General features: G+C 40.3%; 2 protein-coding genes across 2 annotated transcripts in view; one reads left to right on the top strand and one right to left on the bottom strand.

Moving 5' to 3' along the window:
* ZW10 (zw10 kinetochore protein) overlaps nt 1–12,243 on the bottom strand; it is a 35,236-nt gene extending 22,993 nt beyond the window's left edge. Inside the window, exons 1-7 of the mRNA XM_010830350.1 lie at nt 12,058–12,243; nt 9,731–9,865; nt 5,044–5,145; nt 4,765–4,842; nt 4,452–4,611; nt 2,829–2,981; nt 2,208–2,399 (exon numbers count right to left, since the gene is read on the bottom strand). Coding sequence (XP_010828652.1) covers nt 2,208–2,399; nt 2,829–2,981; nt 4,452–4,611; nt 4,765–4,842; nt 5,044–5,145; nt 9,731–9,865; nt 12,058–12,162 — 925 coding nt within the window. The 5' untranslated portion in view covers nt 12,163–12,243. The remainder of the gene's footprint in view (nt 1–2,207; nt 2,400–2,828; nt 2,982–4,451; nt 4,612–4,764; nt 4,843–5,043; nt 5,146–9,730; nt 9,866–12,057) is intronic.
* An 8,634-nt stretch (nt 12,244–20,877) lies between these two features.
* Nucleotides 20,878–21,570, top strand: CLDN25 (claudin 25). The gene has a single exon (XM_010830351.1). It carries the CDS (start codon nt 20,878–20,880, stop codon nt 21,568–21,570), a length of 693 nt encoding a protein of 230 aa, XP_010828653.1.

The following is a 21,570-nucleotide window of genomic DNA, read 5'->3' on the forward strand; positions in this document are numbered from 1 at the left end:
AGAAGACTCCAAAAAGAACTAAGGCTACAAAGTATGATCCTCAGGTTATATTTAGGGGAAGAATAAACCATTAAAAAAAAAAAAGCCCCATTTATTTCCATTAAAATCAGTTTTAAGTCAGGAATGTGCACAGACATTAATATTTGTTAACATTGTTTTAGGTGTTATTGCTGATGCAAAGAAGAGAAACTAAGTATGAAGGAAGGAATATTGACTGAAAGATATTAAAGAGATGAGAAGAGAACCCAGCAACAGTGAGTTAGTTGTCTTCTGCTCTGAATATCCTAGGTACAAAGAAAACTTACAAACACAGTGGATTGAGCACTTAAAGGACCAATGTCAACCTGAAAAGACATTTCAGTGTGCTCCTAGAGCACCCTCCAATCTAGCCCTATCCTAGGCTAACAGTACCATCACTGACAAGCTACAAGTAAACATGATTATCAAATATGCATTCAACATGAAGTAGAAAGGGGAGTTAACTCACTGCAAAATTTTATCATGTAAAATCTAACAAAGATCAATGTTAACTGTAAAAAGTCAAGTGTAAGACAGGAAAGCAGCCATCTGCACTGAGTATGATGTGGGATTTTCATTTACATCAAGCTCAGTAAGTTACCTGTGTAATAACAGCCTTTGGCTGTACTAACAGAAACCTGAAACTGAGACCGAAGGAGTGAATAATCCTTCCGTATGAATCTGAATTGGTTCAGGCTATATCTAGAATACTTTGTTCTGTTTTCAACACCATACTGTAATAAAAAGGACTGTGGAAGAAATGGAATATATCCACAGAAGATCACTGAAGATAAGAAGATCTAACATTATTTCATCTTAAAAAAAGTAAAGATGGTGGTAAGACGTAGGGGACATAATAACAGAGACTGGAAAGAATTTCAAAGACCAATTTCAAAGAATTAGACTTCTATACAGCTCCACATAGTAGAAACAGCATCAGTAAAGCAGATATTACAGCGCAATATATTTTGAACATATTTTTTAAACAACTGCCCTAAAGATTTAATTTCCAAAAAGGGCATTTTGCAAGAGTATTTAATACAGAAAAGAGACACAATTTTGAAAAAAAAAAACAAACAAAAACTTGACAGTACTCAGAGCTGCACAGAGGTAGGACAGACTCTCAAAAGGTGCTCAGGCTTGTTGTGACCAGTTGATGGGAGTGTTACAGAGTAGAGTCAAGCCTCAGAGATATCTGCATTGATTATCTTTCTAGTTCCTTCCAATCCTTGGACTCTTTGTTACATTATCTCCCTAAGTAAATGAACAAGAAGAAAACTACCTTGGATTTTTGCAGTTCATCCAAGTCTTGAAATGTTTTATTCTTTGCTATCAGAACTAGAATGAATTTTTTGCTTTAAATTATTTATATATAAATAAAGAATGTCTATATGTATTCAACTGAGTCACTTTGCTATACAGCAGAGATTGGCACAACACTGTAAATGAACTATAATAAAAAATAATAAAGTCTTTATATATAAATAAATTATGTGACTGCCAGGAAGGCTTACAAACAATAGCAGCATTTCTTTTTTTCATTTTTTCCACAGCAAGAGTGCTTAATTTGACTATTCAATAAGACAACTGAGAAAAGCAAAAAGAAGGTAAGTCAAATAGACTAAAATGACAGTATTATAATAAAAAAAGAAGAAATTTTACTTTTAATAGTGTGACAGCCAAAAAATGATTCAAGCAACAGAAAATGGTTGTTTCAGGGGTGAATATATAAAGGTCTAACCAGTAGGCTGAGTTGGAATGAAATTCATGTCCCACGTTAAACCCAGTCTGTTTATATCAACTAGGTTGATGGGGATTTTCCCACTGAAATACATAAAACAGCACTTAGTCCATTTCTGCTTTTCCTATAATTAACCAAAAGTCCCAAAATATGATGTCCCTAGAAGTCCCATGAGAGAAATGCATTCCAAAATCCAACTATATATTACAAACAAAGAATACGGGGTACCACTGATGACCTTACCTGTCAACACTAGGCAGAGAAGGAAAGCAAAAGAGAGCAAGAAACAGAAAGGTAACTACTTTTTCCCCAAGACATAATTTACTCACCTCCATCCTCCATTCACTCAGAATGGCGACATTTTTGTCCACTTTTTAAAATAATATTTACTTTCAAATACCACATCAACTTTTCCAAAATGTGAAGGCATGGCCCTGGGAATACACACCTAGAAGTTGTTTCTGGACCACTTCCAGTACCAGTCTGATCTTGGCAAAAACTTCAGATGGCGATGGATGTTCCAAGTCAGTCATCACAGATTCAAAACGAATGATGGTGATGTTAGGCTGGCTTTCTATCACAGCAAGAAGGGATGGGCAAGATGCCAGAGGCTTAAGGATATACTTCAGCAGCATCTGACCTGAAAGTTATATCAACACTCATAAAGAAAAAAATCACTTGAAGACACTTGAGAAAAAACAAAAGATCTTTGAGCCTAACAACAAAAAACATGTACCATGACATTACATAACACCCATATGCACTGCAAGTTTTCCCACTGAAGTTTCCCAGATTGTCTACAGATTTTTATTTAAATTATTAAAAAATAAAAAAACACCAGCAGCTAGTTTGAGGAAAAAAAGAGAGAGAAAAGAAAAAAAGGAAAGGATCTAAGCCCTTAATGAAAAGGGTAATATTTATAACAATTCTATTTAATGAATCATGAAGCCAAACTTTATGATCCATCATCAATATCATTCAGAGAATATTTGCTAATTTTTCCTGTCAGTCCTTTAACACTGGACTTTCTGAAAATGTCATGTAAATGAAACAAAGTAGGATGGCTTACCAAATGACTTAAGCTTGGTATGTAACTCTCCAAGAAGAGAAAATGCCAAGAGGACAGAACTGATTGGTGGCACGGGGTTCTTCTCTTCTTTTTGAGATTGTTCGGTGCATAAATGAAGCTCTGTTTGCAGGCAAGATTCCAAGTTGCTGGTATCTATGGAGAAGGGAAAAAAATATCAGCTGTCTCAGCAGTACAAGATGTTCCCATTTCTATTCCTGAGAGCCTACGGTCTACCAAGAGTCCTAAAAACGTGGTTTTAGTACAAGACACTTCTAATGCAAGCAAGTACGAATTATTGCATACAAATCCTTGGCATCACTTTAAAACAAGAAATTACTTCTTTTGGTATGCTCAGAGAATCAAACTGAGTGCAAAAGATGATGTACCTACAATAACTGCATATTAAATATGTGTTGAGAACAGATAAACAACAAAGTCCTACTGTATAGCACAGGGAACTATATCCAATATCCTATGATAAATCATAACAGAAAAGAAAATTTTAAAATGTGTGTGTGTGTATATATGTGTGTGTGTGTGTGTGTGTGTATATATGTATGTATAACTGCATCACTTTGCTGTCCAGAGGAAATTAACATACCACTGTAAATCAACAATACCTCAACAATAAAAAATATATTGAATGACTGAATGAAGGCAAAGAATAAAAAGTGAGATCCTAGTTTCAGTTAAGGCCACGTCTTCTATGTTCCCTCTTATGAAGGAAAGAGAACAGCCTGCCAAACAAGTTTAACAAGAAGGGTGTGTTACAACAAAGAATTGCCATCTTCTCTTAATTTTATAACCTGCTTGGAAATAGAATCGAAGACTTCTGGATGACTTCCTTGAAAATACACATGGGGTGTGTGTGAGGGGACGGAGTGTCTATGTACATACATACATATACACTGTATTTGAAGGCCAAAGTGGATAAGGGGAAGGAAGAAAGGGGAGACTCTGAGGTTTCCTCTGAAACAGACTAAATTTCAAGATTAAATGTTGGAAAATATACTGGATTTAATGGCATGTCTTTCAATACACCCTCAGAGATTATACTTTGTATAAACAAGATATCAAAAAGGGTTCACACCCAGAGGTGGGCAGAGGGGCTGAGAGCCAAGTAGTATAAATAAAAACCAGGGCCAGAGTTATCCCATTTCTCATGATTCTGTCACCGATTTTCCCCAAGGACTGCAAAAATTGGGTCCAACTCCTATCCCATCGATCCTCTGTCTTCCTTAGCAAGAGAGAGAAAGGTCGAACAGTTTCTTCAAGCTTTTTAGAAAAGATCAACTGTTGGGATGAGGGCTCTGGGAATGAGCACACTCTACAACGGAGAAGTGCTCCCACCTCCTCTAGCATACCCTCACCTCACGGACCCCTCCCAATCACCTCCCCCCTTCTCTGCTCCTTCCTAGCGAAAGGGACAGAAAGAGAAGTGTGAAGAAAGTAACAAGCATTTTGGTCCCAACAGCATATCTGCTTAAATGAGAACTCAATACAGAATTGGGAGATTAATAAATGAAGCCTTCTTCTCTCCCAATATAAAATATTTGGAATACATTCAGAAGCCAAACTGGCTCAGGCAGATTAAGCAAAGCAGTTCACTGAGGTCAGCATCACCTTTCGATGGTGGGAACTTCCATACAATCAGCTTCTGCCACTCCTCTCCAAGGTGATAAAGTATATTCTGTTTCTGTATTGTCAGCTCCATGCTGAGAGATTTCAATATTTTTAAGTCAAAGCATTTTCTGGATTTTAACAACTTCAAGCATTTCTGGGCCTGGCAGTGAAATGGAATCACTGTTAAACATTTCATCTGTACTCTAGGCAATTCGAACATATTTGTATAACAGTAAGGAATACATGTGACACAGAATTTACTTAAAACAAGAGTAGCATTACTTGTTCATGCTTTAGAGAAAGTGTTTAATACCTCTTCTAGATGCTGAGCAGCAGAAATATACTTCTTTCCTGCCAATGCACAATTATATTCCTCAATAGCAGTAGAAAACTGAAAAGATAAGTATAGTTATTAGGTATTTTATCTGATACATCTTATTATTTCAAGTCTGTCCGCTTGCTTGTTTTTAAAATATGAAAAAAATAGCACATAGTCAAGGGATACTCATTAAACGATAAGACCAACTGGAAAAAAAAAAAAAAACAACTTTCTCACCACCAAAGTGCTAAAGTTTGGTTTGAATTTACTGACCTCTTGTAGCTGTCTAAGCAAACAGAGGACTACTGAGTCTCTTTCCAGCTGCTGCTTCAAGTCTGTAAATTCAGCAGTTGATACATGAAGATCCCGGCGGACCTAATTCACAATACCAAAGACAAGTACTTTTTAGCTATACTATACCTAAGAAATAAAACACTCATTATAATCAATAAGCCTTATTAGCTGAATATAACTCATGATTAAATTTAAATGCTGGTTAAGAATGGAATAAAAATCATAGAATGTAGTAGGAAGAGACCTGAAGTGGTCCAAATGGCCCAAATCCTTGTCTTATGCAGAAACACCCATTGTCATCAACATAGTATCCTCTTGTCAGCAATGAGTTTTAGTTTAAGCAGTTACCTCACATCACAGAACTCACCCACCTGGATTACTAGAAGGGTGTCCCCATGGCCAAGTGATAATTCACTCTAGAGTTGAACAGTTCTAACCAATAGGAAGGTTTTCTTAGGTTAAGTGAGGATCCACCTCTTATTCTGTCCTACCTTTTCAGGGACTTCACACTATCAATTACTTCCTCTTTTCTCTATCTTTTACTTCTTACCAATTCATTCTTCATTCATGAATTACATACTGATTCAATATCTACTAGAGGATGGCTCCTCCCACCAGATTTAAATATGTTAAAAATTCCCCCATCTTTAAGAAAAAAATATCAATCAAATCCTTGTTGCTATGTCTAAAGCATGTATCACCAGTACTTAACCATTCGTCAGTACACTGTTATTCTCCTTTCCTTAGATCTATGACACCAATTTCTACTCATTTTTCTCCTGGTTCTTTGGCCATTTCTTTTCATTTTCTTTTGGGACCTTCACTTTCCCTCTGATCACTTCACACATACTGATAATCCTTTCTCCCTGGCCCTCTTATTACTCTGAACCAATGGTTCTCAAAAAATCAAACATTTTTTGCTCACCCCCATCCAGGGACATTTGGTAATGTCTAGAGACATTTTGGCTTGTCACAAATCAGCAAGTTCTACTGGCATCTAGTGAGTAGAGCCAGGGATACTCAACATCTAAACATCTTACAATGTACGGGAGCGCCCCCCACAACAAAGAATAATATCCAGCCCCAATCTAGGCATTCAACAGTGCCTAGATTGAAAAACCCTGCTCTATATTCTCTCTCCATTCTCATAGTTTCAATTTCTAAGTGTGGCTCTCTCAAGTCCACACCATTTTCCTAAAATCCAAGTATGTATATGGAGGGGGTGATATGCAAACTATCCTCTAAAATCCACTCTCTCATAGGAACAGAATGTGGCTACCCAACTACACTATCTGTTTTCACTGTCCCTCTCAGTCAGTTGTGACCATGTGACTAAGATCCCACCAGTGGTATATAAGCAGAAGTGATGTCTACCATTTCCAAATCTGGGTCTTAAGAAAATAGATGCATTTTCTCTATGCCTTCTATTTTCTCTGAACCTCCAGATATCACTGGACATGGGGAGAGACCAACTGCAACCACAAAAACAGCAAAATTCTAACGCAGTGTTTTTCAAACTATAACATGCATATATACATATTGCTTGGTGAATCTTATTAAAATGCAGCCTCAAATTCAGTAGGCCTGAGATGGGGTCTGAGATACTCTGTGCCTACCAAATCACCAAATGCTGCCAGTTTCACTGCTCTACAGACTGTTGGAAGACCATTTTTTAGGATTTTCTACACTTCAGCACCATCTTGCAAGTGAAGCAATGGACTGTCTTTTGTTCTGATCTTTTCAAAAATGTTTGTGTAGTAAACAAACATTTGAAAAATAGAAATAGTATTTCCCTTCATGACAAAAATCCAGCATGCTTACTACCCATTAGAAGATGTTTATGCTGTCTAAGCTCAGGAGTTTTCTTCTATCATGCAGCCCACCACACTGCCCTGTAGAAACTGGGGCTCAGGGTGCTGTGCAAAAACATTCATCCACTGGCTACTATTGTAGGGAACAGACTATCCGCCACAGTTCTTGACTCAGAATGCACTAGAACAGCCAGGCCCTGGGTTGTAGAATCAGCCTGCTAGCCTGGAGACCATGATTAAAAAAATATGTATCTTGTTTGAGCCACTGCATTTCAAGTTTCTGGCCCTGCCCCATCTTTCTTTACAATAGTCTAGCCTCCATCTTCATACAAGCCAACTGTGCAGCTTCATTTGGATCTCATACAGGCAGCCCATATTTAAACTCAACCAAAACCTCCTCCCCCCCCAGATTCCCTGTTTCAATGGATGGCACATCAATAACCTAGTTCCACAGTTACCAGTGACTCCTCCATCTTTGATTCCTCACATCAACAACTCCCAAAGATCCTATATCTTTTGAAAGTCCCCAGGATTGATTCACTTTTCTCTATGCCTATTGCCACTGACTGTGGTGAAGGTCGCAGCCTGTCTTGCCTGATTACTTTAACTGCCTCCTGATGCTTCAGCTGCCTTCTCATTTCCCAGTCTCTTTTCCCTCAAGTCTTTTCTTCAAACTGCAAGCAGAATGGGATTCCTAAAATTCAAATCTGACATCACTCCCCTACTTAAAACTCCTCTACGGCTTCTACAGGGCAATCAAGAAAATCCTTACTACTTAAACTGATACACATGGTTCTGGCTTACCTTTTTAATCTCATCTCATGGCCCCTCCCACCACATTCTATCAACATCTGTCATCATCTGTCATATGGAATACGTGCAGCTTTCCAAAAGTGGTGTCTCTCCACTACCTCCACGTTTCCACCATGCTGTCCCCTGTGCCTGCCTAAACATTTCTCCTTCTTCTTTTGCTTAATTACCTATCACTTCAGACTTTGGTTTGGACCCCAATTCGTACAGGAAGACATCTTTAGCAACATCTCCTCTCTTTAACTGAATTATTCCTATTTAATGTGTATCACATTATTTTATTCCTCTATAGCAGGCATGAGATTCACATTTTGAAATAAAAAACTAGTTCACCAACTACCATAGTATCTGGCAATTTACAGATGCTCAGTAAATATATCAAATGACTGAATAAACCCTTTAGACCACCTATTGAATCGAATTCCCCCTCTCTAGCCATACATTTGAATCTTTCTCTCAAATGGTAAGACTCCAAATATTGAAAGTGTTTCTCACAGCTAAATACCCCCAGTTTCTTCACCGTTCTTCAGATGGTATGGTGGTCAGGTCTGGACCCTCTCATCAAGACCAGTCATCTTTAAAAATACAACAATCAGAACTGAATAAATCTTGTCCAGTCATAATCTGGCCAGGAAAACGTACATAGTCCATTACTTTCTTGTTCCAGATACTTCATTTCTAATAACACAGTCTAGTAATTGCACTACTGACTTATTTGTCTGACAAATACCCTTTGAATATATTATTTGAACTGTGCCAGAGTTGCAGAGTAATGGATTTATTTTTATTAAAACCTCTAACCAGAATGACAGGTAAAGTCAGTATTAAATAGATTTTCCAAATAGCTAGTGGTTTCCCCACTTGCAATTCAAGTTTTATACAGAACTTTTAAAAACACATCTGTTCCCTTTCCTTCTTTAGGAACTGTCACACAGAGAAGAGACTTGATGTCTTTCTTTCCTTTAGGACCTTGAGAATATCTCAACATCTTGATTTTGGATATCAATGCACCCTGAGTGAAAATTTAGAAACAGATGTACAAGACACCTATTCAGTTTAAACCTCTAATATCAACTTGATTTTTTTCAACGGCTTATTTTTCCTAAAAGAAAACTGTAAGGGAAAAATCCTGGTGAGATAATATACATGAAAAGCAACTTTTAAATTATGAAGTGGATATTCCTGTTTCAACACTGGCTTACTCCTTTGTGATGACAGTACTCTGGCAAACAAGGTGAACATTCTTAAAAACTGCCAGACTTTCCATAGGAAGTACAGTAAGCACTAGCCCCATAAAGTATAAAGTGACACGGGATAAGATGGGCAGAGATTCCCTGCGTGTCCAAGGAAAGTGGCTTTATGACAGGAAGTACAGTGGTTGTGACTGGCAATCCAAGTCAATTTTCCACAAGAAAGCCAAAAGACAAAGATTGTGCTGAAGCTTTAATACGTTGAGGCCAGCTGCAGATATAAGAGAATGCATGCCGTTAAGAGATACAAGCATTTTAAAGTAGGAGATGATAAGAGACAAGGCCAAATGATTCACTTATATGCTTTATCTGTTTTTATTATGAAGACATTAAAATCTTGAGGCTATATTTTTAATTTATAAAGTGAACTAAGATGCAAGACATTATTAGCATAGCTTAAAATTTTTTACCATAAAAAAGAAATTGTTTATAGTTTTGGAAAACATCTGTATTTTAAAACTGGAAATTACCTTAAGGTCATCTAATTCAACTTCCATTCACTAATAAGGAAAGTGAGGTCTTTAAAATTTGTATTAAGGACTTCCCTGGTGGTGGTTTCCCTGGTGGACTTCCCTGCAGTGGCTAAGAGGACCAATGCAGGGGGCCAGGGTTCAATCCTTGGTCAGGGAACTAGATCCCACATGCCATAATTAAGACCTGGTGCAGTCAAATAAATAAGTTTTATTTTTTTTTAAAAATGAAGATAAAAAAAAAATTGTAAACTGAGTTGTCCTTGGAATCATGAAGCTGAACTTTCTCCCTACAAACCCATCCCACATAACAAACTGTTCTTACCTCAGTCTCTATCCTAGATTTCAGCAAGCCAATGTCATCAGATAGCTTATCCACTTGGGTAACCAGGTCCTGTGCGCTCTGCATGCTAGGTAGGAATTCACTATACTTCTTGCTGATCATACTGCACACCTCGCCCTATTATACAAGAGAAAAGTTACAATGACATGAGTAGGGAACTCTTAAAATACATAGCTCGTCTTCTGTTAGGGATCTTCCAAGTCAGGGCCTTTTTGCCCAGTTACTCATACCCATTCACTTTCCCTTCCAAGCCAATGGGTTTCTCTGAAAAAACATTTCTCCTACCGTTAAGAGTCCCATAACACAAGGATACAAGAAGACAATGATCAACAAATCCCAACAGTGCCCAAGAATTGTACAAACACTGAAAAAGAGAAAGGCAGAGCCAGAAATTCTCATTTTGAATCAAACCAGTTCAGACTATAGTCACTAATTTTAATCATATATCTAATAGGAAAAAAAGTAAATGAATAAATTAAGACCATAATCTGTATACCTCAATTGATTTATGAATTTCTATTTTCTTGCTTATAAAATTGCAAGACCTAATCTTAAATAATTCAGGCTTCCCAGGTGGCACTAGTGGTAAAGGATCCTCCTGCCAATGCAGGGGACACAAGAGACGCAGGTTCAATCCCTGGGTTGGGAAGATCCCCTAGAGTAGGAAATGGCAACCTGCTCTGTATTCTCACCTGGAGAATTCCCTAGACAAAGGAGCCTAGCAGGCTACAGTCCATGGGGCTATGGAGTTGGACACAACAAAGCGACTGAGCACACACAATCTTAAAACCTAAGTTGATCTGAGTTCCATTATTTCCTTTAACGCAAAATAATTTAATAAATTATTGAATATTTTTCACTGAATTAGTCAATGTTTGGGAGACAAGAATAAACGATGCTTGCATGCATGCTCAGTTGCTCAGTCATGTCTGACTCTTCTGAACCCCACAGAGCGTAGACCACCAGGCTCTTCTGTCCATGGGATTTTTCTGGCAAGAATACTGGGGTGAGTTGCCATTTCGTCCTCCAGGGGAGCTTCACAATCCAGGGATCGAACCCACGTTTCCTGTGTCTCCTGCACTGCAGGCAGATTCTTTAAACTGAACCAAGGAAATTATGCTTGTCCCAAATAAATTCCTTTTAGGTAGGAAAGATAGGATACACTTAAGTAATCAGAACACAGAAATACAATATAACAAGAGTTCAGGTACTCCAGAAGCACAGCTGAGAGACAGAGCACCTCTGCCTGAGGGTAAATGGGGATATTTTTCATACACGAAACGACATTTGAGATGGAACTTGAAGAATGAGTAGAACTACTAACAGGTAAAAGATGGAGAGATGGCAACATAAACAAAATCTGGCAACTAGGGAAAAAGTGGGTCTGCTTGGAGAATAGAAAGTAATTCTCATCTGTCTGGATGGGAAAATAACCCGGAGAAAGGCAAGTTAGTTCCAGAACGGGGAGGAGCCTGTAGCTTAACAGTTGGTCTTCTTTCCATCATATAAAAAAGCAATGAAAAATCCTAAAGCCATATTCCAGGAGATGCCAGTGACGTGAATACTTAACACTTAGGAAATCATTTTGGTAAAATAAAACCATTTTTGTGCCTTTATGGTTCAGTGCCAAACTTGCTGTCTTAAATCCACAGGGTACACGTCTTTTTAAGATGTTTAAGAAAGCAACAAAGATGTGGCAAATAACAAATGTAAGGTAATGACAGTAGCACGAAGTGAAACTCCGTGTGGTCAGGTGCCTTCTGTTTTTGTATCAATTCCAAGACAGCAAGGTCCAAAGAAGTGCTAGTCACGTGTTTTATAACACTCGGCATAGTCTCAAAGGCCTAGGGGTGAAGAGAGTTGAGTTTAATAAAGTACTGATACGTTTGTAATGACAAACATTCAGGGAGGAGAACGGTACAATCCTCCCAAAGCTATCACATTCATCCACGAATCATACAGAGGAGGAAACTACACACCGAAGAGGGGTGGGGTGATCCTGCCCTCATTTCTATCCAGCTGCTATCCCCCGCTCCCTAGACGCCTCGGGCTTCCAGTCCCAAATTCCCTGCTCTGCCGGTCTCCACCGCCCTCCCCTCGTCCCCCTATCCCATACCTCCCCAGCCTAACCCCACTCCCAATACTGCCCCAGCCACCGCCTCTTCCCACCGTCCCAGCCTCCTCGGCTCCGCAGTCCCAGTCCCAGTCTGGGCTCCCCTCTAAGCCCCCTTCTCATCCCACATACTTGCACCCACTCTCGTTCCTCCCTCCGTCCCTTTACAGTCAACCGCCCGCTGCTCCGGCTTCACCTTGATTTCTTCCACCCGCTGGGTCAGGCGACTGATCCGAGTGCCCAGATCCTCCTTCTCCAGCCTCCCGGAGTGTGCCAGGACTTCCGTCACGAACGAGGCCATCGCCACCACAAGAACCAAAACTGACAGGGTCACTCTCAGCCAGCGCGGCAGCTCCCTTCCCGCCGGCAGCCTTGGCGCGCGGCCTGCCGGGAAACGAAGTCTCGCGGGGCCCAGATCTCCTCACGAAAAGCGATGGCTGCACTACAGCTCCCAGCAGGCACCGCGGCTATCCTGGCGGGGATTTTCCACGGTGTCCGGTAGTTGGCAAACTGTGCGTAGACGCGTTTACTACCTCCTTGTTAAATAGTTGGTCTTTTCCCGCCGGTTTTTCACTAGAAGTGAAATGGTCTTATTTAATAACCAGTCCCGAGTGAACCTTTCTCAATTGCAAAACGCTTTCCTGTGAAATTTATGTAGCCTGAAGACCCAAGAAGCGCATCTTGATCTTTTTTCGTTAAGTATTCATTCTCATGGACTGCAGTGACCATCAGAATGTATGTGAATGGTGCCTCTGCAGTTGTTCAAGGACGTGGCATCACCTTATAAATAAAAGTATGCCCATAATCGCACTCCTTTCATATTGCATAGTTTATATGTATGTATATTTATTTATTTATGTGTGTGTCAGTGTGCGCATGCTACATCGCTTCAGCCCTGTCGGACTCTTTGCGACCCTATGGACCGTACCCCACCAGGCTCCTCTGTCCATGGAATTCTCCAGACAAGAATACTGAAGTGGGTTGCCATGCCCTCCAGCGACTCTTCCTGACCCAGGGATGGAACCTGAATCCCCTGTCTCTCCTGCACTGGCAAGCGGGCTCTTCACCACTAGCGCCACCTAGGAGGCCCCATACGTATGTGTAATATTTATTAAATATACATTTATATTATTTATATTACCTAACTTAAGTAGAAAAGGCAGACGAACCAGAGATCAAATTGCCAACATCCGCTGAATCATGGAAAAAGCAAGAGAGTTCCAGAAAAAACATCTATTTCTGCTTTATTGACTATGCCAAAGCCTTTGACTGTGTGGATCACAATAAACTGTGGAATATTCTGAAAGACATGGGAATACCAGGCCACCTGACCTGCCTCTTGAGAAACCTGTATGCAGGTCAGGAAGCAACAGTTAGAACTGGATATGGAACAACAAACTGGTTCCAAGCAGGAAAAGGAGTACGTCGAGGCTGTATATTGTCACCCTGCTTATTTAACTTCTATGCAGAGTACATCATGAGAAATACTGGGCTGGAAAAAGCACAAGCTGGAATCAAGATTTCTGGGAGAAATATCAATAACCTCAGATATGCAGATGACACCACCCTTGTGGCAGAAAGTGAAGAACTGAAGAACTTCTTGATGAAATTGGAAGAGGAGAGTGAAAAAGGTGGCTTAAAACTCAACATTCAGAAAACGAAGATCATGGTATCTGGTCCCATCACTTCATGGGAAATAGATGGGGAAACAGTGGAAACAGTGTCAGACTTTATTTTGGGGGGCTCCAAAATCACTGCAGATGGTGACTGCAGCCATGAAATTAAGAGACGTTTACTCCTTGGAAGGAAAGTTATGACCAATCTAGACAGCATATTAAAAAGCAGAGACATTATTTTGTCAACAAAGATCTGTCTAGTCAAGGCTATGGTTTTTCCATTAGTCATGTATGGATGTGGGAGTTGGACTATAAAGAAAGCTGAGTGCAGAAGAATTGGTGCTTTTGAACTGTGGTGTTGGAGAAGACTCTTGAGAGTTCCAAGGAGACTGCAAGGAGATCCAACCAGTCCATCCTAAAGGAGATTGGTCCTGGGTGTTCATTGGAAGGACTGATGTTGAAGCTGAAACTCCAATACTTTGGCCACCTGATGTGAAGAGCTGACTCATTTGATAAGACCCTGATGTTGGGAAAGATTGAGGGCAGGAGGAGAAGGGGACGACAGAGCATGAGATGATTGGATGGCATCACTGACTCAGTGGACATGAGTTTGGGTATACTCCGGGAATTGGTGATGGACAGGGAGGCCTGGCGTGCTGCAGTTCATGGGGTCACAAAGAGTCGGACACGACTGAGCGACTGAACTGAACTGAAGTATAAATAACATTAGTACTGAATGGAGTTGGAACATGATACTTAGCGCTTTCTGTCAGAGGTTACAAATCAATTTTATCAAAACTTTAAAAAATTTTTTTCACTTTTCAAGTGTTACATACTAAAAGATGTTCGCAATATACTATGTGCATATGTGCCTGCCTGCTGTCACTTCAGTCATACCCGACTCTTTGCCACCCCATGGACTGTAACCCGCCTGGCTCCTCTGTCTATGGGGATTCCTCCAGGTAAGAATGCTGGAGTGAGTTGCCATTTCTTTCTCCAGGGAATCTTCTTGACCCACGGATCTGGGCACAGGGTTAATTATAAAGCTTTATAAGCTATAAAGTTCTAAAAAAAAAATGAACATACATGTAAACTTTGTTCAAACAAAAATAAGGTCCTTATTGGGAAAGGTGTAGAAGAGTAATTAATTTGGGAGGTGTTCTCAGAACAAGTACACAGCGTCAAGTATGAAATGACCTAATTAAAATTGCCAGCACTCGGCTGCCACATACAAAGTTGATGAGAGCAGCGTCTCCCACTTGTAATTGCAAAGTGTGAATATGTGTGACCCGCCTACTCTAGTTTGTGACTAACTGCAAGGATTCCTGATATTCTCATTTCTGCTCATGCTTATAAACTTAGAGTATTAAAAATAATAAATAGATACAATATACAAATAGATACAAATATAAAGTATGTACACCAAATTAACTTTTAGTGATGAACTGATGGTATTTATTCTCTTCTTTCACCTGATTTTTCTATTTTTCTACAATAAACATATATTGCATTGATTAAAATGCTTTTTAAAAAAATTTTAAAGGTACATTGTGAGGGTAGACCCCAAGTGGATGCTGACCTGAAGGTTCTTGTCATTTTTAAGTGTCCATGGAACAATCTTCTTGTACTAGTGAGGCAGGGGAATCTTCCTGTGACATAAGCAAAGGAAATGAATTTGGGGTTGAGACAGGAAGCCATAATATCTTGAGAAGTGCCTCTCTCTAGAAGACTAACCAACTTTTGTTTGGTGGACCTGTCAGCCTCTCCTTGAAATCTAAATATTTATACTAACAAATGCCCAGTGAGGAAAGAAGGACCTGCAGATGAAATTCTTGAAAACTTGTAACAATATTTCTTGAGCAACTACTATATGACAGACACTGCTAGGCTGGGAATCCTAAATATGTGAATAAATAATCTCAGGAAAAAATATTGGTCATTACTATCTTCGAGGTAGTTAAGGGATTGATCCAGATATTGTGGGACCTAAATCTTACACAATTGTCAGGAGGGGGAGGACTCTTTAAGGAAAAGAATGTAAAATAAAAAATATAAAACCAAGTGCAGCCCTTGGAAGGGATCCGTACAAGTAACAGCCCTGGAAGCTTAATCTACCTCTAAGGAAGATACAAAGGGCAGAAGAAATATTGGAGGAGTATCCAGTCTCAGACGGAGAAGGCAGTGACACCCCACTCCAGTACTCTTGCCTGGAAAATCCCATGGACGGAGGAGCCTGGAAGGGTGCAGTCCATGGGGTTGCTGAGGGTCGGACGCGACTGAGCAACTTCACTTTCACTTTTCACTTTCATGCATTGGAGAAGGAAATGGCAACCCGATCCAGTGTTCTTGCCTGGAGAATCCCAGGGATGGGGGAGCCTGGTGGGCTGCCGTCTATGGGGTCGCACAGAGTTGGACATGCCCGAAGCGACTTAGCAGCAGCAGCAACCCAGTCTCAGATTGCATCAGGGAGGTTTCACAGTAAGAAGGAATCTGAATTAAGAATGGAAAGAGTTATCAGGTTGAAGTTCTGGAATCTTCTTCTAAGAAACTAAACTGTAGAAGTTCCACCTCTCCCTGAGCACTGGATAAGCTAAAGACTGTTCTTCAAATTTCCAACAAAAGACAAGGAAGAGTCAGGAAGAACAGTAAAGAGCATAGGGAATGGAATGGGATTGCTACACACAATGTACTCAAGTACAAGTGAACACTTGAGTTAAGAAAAAGAAATTAACAGCTCTCAGATTAGAAGAATTAATATTGTTAAAATGGCCATACTACCCAAAGCAATCTATAGACTTAATGAGATCTCTTTCCAATTACCCATGAAATTTTTTCACAGAACTAGAACAAATAATGCTCAAGTTTATATGGAACAATAAAAGACCCAGAATTGCCAAAGCAATACTGATGAAAAAGAGAAAAACTGGAGGCATAACCCTCCCAGACGTCAAACAGTACTACAGAGCTACAGTAATCAAAACAGCATGATACTGGCATAAAAACAGACATATGGATTAATGGAACAAAATACAGAGCCCATAAATAAACCCATACACCTACCATCAATAAATCTTCGACAAAGAAGGCGAGAATATACAACGTGGCAGGGGGCAGGGGGTGGTGTATCTCTTCAGCAAGTGATGTCGTGAAAGCTGGACTGCCATGTAAATCAAAACACTCCATCATACCATACACAAAAATAAACTCAGAATGGCTTAAAGACTTAAGTGTAAAACATGAGGCCAAACAATTTCTAGATGAAACACAGGCAAAACATTTCTGACATAAATCATAACAATGTCTTTTTAGGTCAGTCTCCCAAAGCAATAGAAACAAAAGCAAAAATATGCAAATGGGACCTAATCAAACTTATAAGTTTTTGCACAGCAAAGTAAACCATAAACAAAACGAAAAGACAACCTACACACTGAGAGAAAATATTTGCAGATGATGCAACCAACAGGGGCTAATTTTAAAAATATACAGACAACTCATACAACTCAATAACCAAAACATCACACAACCCTATCAAAAAAATTGGCAGAAGACATAGACATTTCTCCAAAGAAGGCATACAGATGGCCAAAAAGTAGGTCAAAAGATGCTCAAAATTACTAATTATTAGAGAAATGCAAATCAAAAGTAGTGCAATGAGGTTTGACCTCATACCACTTAAAATGGCCATCATCAAAGAGGCTACAAATATAAATCCTGGAGAGGGTGTGGAGAAAAAGGAACCCTTCTGTACTCTTGATGGGAATGTAATTTGATGCAGCCACTATGGAAAACAGTATGGAAATTTCTTTAAAAACTAAAAATAGAGTTACCATATGATCTACCAATCCCTCTCCTAGTCATGAGTGAGTGAGTGAGTGAAGTGGCTCAGTCATGTGCTACTCTTTGAGACCCCATGGACTGTAGCCTACCAGCCTCCTCTGTCTATGGGATTTTTCAGGCAAGAGTACTGGAGTGGGTTGCCATTTCCTTCTTCAGGGGATCTTCCCGACCCAGGGATTGAACCCGAGTCTTGGATAGAAGCCGGGTCTCCCACATTGCAGGCAGATGCTTTACCCTCTAAGCCACCAGGGAAGCCCCAAGGCATATATCTTGAGAAAACGAATTTGAAAATATACATGCACCTCAATGTTGACAGCAGCACTATTTACAATAACCAAGACATGGAAGCAACCTTAATGTCTATTGACAGATGAATGAATTAAAAAAGATGTGGTATATATACAATGGGACATTACTCAGCCATAAAAAGGAATGGAATAATGACATTTGCAGCAATACAAATGGACCTATCAGAGAAAGACAAATATATAGTATCACTTATATGTGAAATCTAAAAAAAAATGATACGAATAAATTTATTGACAAGATAGAAATAGACTCACAGACAGAAAACAAACTTAGGTTACTAAAGGGAAAGGGGGAGAGGGATAAATTAGAAGTTTGGGTTTAGCAGATTCACATTACTACATACAAAACAGATAAATAACAAGGTACTACTGTATAGCACAGAGAACTATAATATCTTACAATAAACAAGAATCTGAAAAAGAATTTACATGTGTGTGTATATATATATATTTATATAACTGTTGTGTGTATATATATATATTTATATAACTGAATCACTTTGCTGTACACCAGAAACTAACACAACATTGTAAATCAACTATACTTCAATAAAAAATAAATTTAAAAAAAATTTTAAAGAAATTAGGGGACTTCCTGGTGGTCCAGTGGCTAGGACTCCATGCCCCCAATGCAGGGGACCAGGGTTCGATCCCTGGTCAGGGAACTAGATCACACATGCCACTACTAAGACCTGGTGCAGCCAGATATTTATTTTAAATTTTGTTAAAGAAATTAACAAATAAATGGGTTCTGTTTTTCCTTACCTGATCTCTTTTATAATTCATACTTATCCTGGTTTGTATATCTCCTAACTCACAGATTTTCACAAGAAAGGGCTCTGAAGAAAAGCCAAAGAAGTAAGGAACAGTGTCTGAAAGAACTCCTCCTGACCGAACATGTCTCACACACATGTGGCATGCCTGGATTCAGGAAGCAAAGTGTCAAACACAAATCTGGATGGATATAGTACAAGCAGACAGGGTTTCCAGGGAAGCATAATATTTTGCCATCGCTTTGATTAGAACATGTGGTTGCTGTAAAAGCAGCAGAAGGAGACTACAATTTAAAAGAGCATCCCATTTGTTTCAAGGCAGGATTAAAGGAGGGAAGGGGAGCTGTGGCTGCAGGTACGGATGAAACAAGATTGCTATCAGTGAATTTCTGAAGCTGAGTGAGAGTACACGAGATTTCTTTATGCCATCTGCTCTACTTTTATCTATGTTTGAAATTTTCCATAATAAAACATGAAAGGAAAGGAGACATTCCAGAAGATTCTGCTCACCTCTGTCCACCCCTACAAGACTGACAAGTTAATCAGGCTGCTTAAGCGTTGAGGTGTCATTCAGGTTAAGTCAAGGTACTGTTTTTTCAGATGCTTCCCCCTTACTATCCCACGCCCCCTTTTCACTTCCTAGTGTACTACAGGGGACTCAGATTAAAATGTAAATAGGGGAATACGTTGGTCAACACTTACGTCTTCAATATAATAAACCCCAGTTTTCTTTCGTATTTTGCCATAAAGATGAGCCCACAGGGGCGTGCTGTGTCACCAGTGCGCAGGCGCAGCGCAGGAAGCGTCTCTGAGCGGGCGGGAGACCGCACAGGAAACATGAGTCCCAGCCGCGGGCTCAGGACTTGGATCTCTTCTTACCAGCTGGGGGACCTTGGCAAGCTCCCTAACTTGTATCTCACAGCGCGGGTGTGAACATTAAATAAGGAGAAAGAATCTGGCCAAAAGTCTGGTTTTTAACCACGCTCAGTAAATGCGAATTATTTCCTTTCCTGTCGGAACCTGCCTCTTGTCAGCAGCAGCAAATAGGAATGAAAGCTGGTGTGACTACCATCTATTTACAGCTGCTGTCAGCCGGAGACGGAGGTGGAAGCGCTTACCTCCTGCGATATTCTGGGTCTGAATAAACTCCTTGGATAGGAGATTTTTTTTTTTTTCTTTCTGCCTACGAAATCACTAAATGATTAAATCTGTAAAATGTATAAAATTTTGGGCTGGCCAAAAAGTTCATTTGGGCTTTTCCATTATATGTTATGGAAAGCCCCGAACGAGTTTTTTGGCCAACTCAATACATAGGCACAAATAAAAAACTATCCATGCTCTTACCACTAAAAATAACCATGGTTAACACGTTGTGGTATATTGTGTATATATATATATATATACACACACATACATATTAATACATATATACATATACAAACACATACATATTAATACATATAGATACAGATATATGCACTTTTTTGTGAAAGTGAACCTATATATTGTTTGGTCACTGTTTTTGTCACTTAACATATCAAAAACATTTTTCACGTCATTAAAATTTCTTCTACATCAATTTAAAACAGCTGCCTAAACTGTACATAATAATACACAATGATCAACACTAGTTCAAAGGATATTTTCATACATCTTTGTATATATTCACAATAAATTCTTGGAGGTAGGGTGTTGGGACAAAGTATGCATATATATCCTGGAGAAGGGCATGGCAACCCACTCTATTATTCTTTCCTGGAGAATCTCATGGACAGAGGAGCCTGACAGGTGACGGTCCATAAGATCCCACAGAGTCAGACATGATTGAAGCGACTGAGCACGCATGCACCTGTGTATATATTTTAAAGTGTAAAAGGCTTCCCTGGTGACTCAGAGGTAAAAAATCTGCCTGCCAATGCAGGAGATGCAGGAGACATGGGTTCCATCCCTGGGTCAGGAAGATCCCCTGGAGAAGGAAATGACAACCCAGTCCAGTATTCTTGCCTGGAAAATCCTGTGGATAGAGGAGCTGATGGGCTACAGTCCATGTGGTCACAAAGAGTCGGACACAACTGAGCAACTAACCAAAAAAAACAACAAAAAGTGTAAATCATGATGTCATGTTACCCTCCGGAAAGATTACATTAAATGTGTACTCCCAGAACATCATTCTTGTCTTCTTGGACCTGGGGAGGAATTTTTTGGATGTACTCATCAAATATGTATTGATGGTTTACTATCTGACTACTTTGCCTCTCATGGGCCCCTCCCCCAGGATCCACCCCCACATCTAATCTTGGGCACACCCCCTAAACCCAAACATTGCCAAGTCCCTGGCACCAGCCGCCTAGAAAACTGAAACAGGAACCCTCTCCAAACCTGAAAGACCTTCTGCTCAACTTCCCAAAAGTCCTGCCTGACGCAGTCACTGAGCCGCCTCTCCTCCTTTGCTTTCTGCCTTTATTCTCTGGTGGGAGCAACCATGTCCTGGAGTTTCCACGGGAAAATCCAGCTAGGGGGACTGCTCCTTTCTCTCCTTGGCTGCATCTGCTTATGCGTCACCACTATCCTTCCCCGGTGGAAGACTCTCAGTCTGGAGCTGAACGAAATGGAGACCTGGACCATGGGGCTTTGGGAGGTCTGCGTGGATCAGGAGGAAGTCGCCACCGTGTGCAAAGCCTTTGAGTCCTTCCTGTCTCTGCCCCAGGAGCTCCAGGCGTCCCGCATCCTCATGGTGGCCTCCCATGGGCTCGGACTCATGGGGCTTCTGCTCTCTGGCTTTGGGGCTGAATGCTTCCAGTTTCATAGGATCAGACGGGTGCTTAAAAGGAGGCTTTGCCTCCTGGGAGGGACTTTGGAGGCATCAGCTGCGGCCACTACCCTCCTTCCCGTCTCCTGGGTGGCCTACACCACAATCCAAGACTTCTGGGATGACAGCATCCCTGAGATTGTGCCTCGGTGGGAGTTTGGAGATGCCCTCTACCTGGGTTGGGCTTCTGGTGTTTTCCTGGCCCTTGGTGGGTTACTCCTCATCTTCTCAGCCTGCCTGGGAAAAGAAGATGTGACTTTTCCCCACATGGCTGTTCCTACAACAGCCCCACCATCCTGTGCTCCAGCAGAGTTATCTGATGGCTCGTTCTACCTAATGCCAAGACCTAGGACCCTGCTCATCTAG

Source organism: Bison bison, unplaced genomic scaffold, assembly GCF_000754665.1.
Source record: "Bison bison bison isolate TAMUID 2011002044 unplaced genomic scaffold, Bison_UMD1.0 scf7180017864518, whole genome shotgun sequence".
Classification (NCBI taxonomy): domain Eukaryota; kingdom Metazoa; phylum Chordata; class Mammalia; order Artiodactyla; family Bovidae; genus Bison; species Bison bison.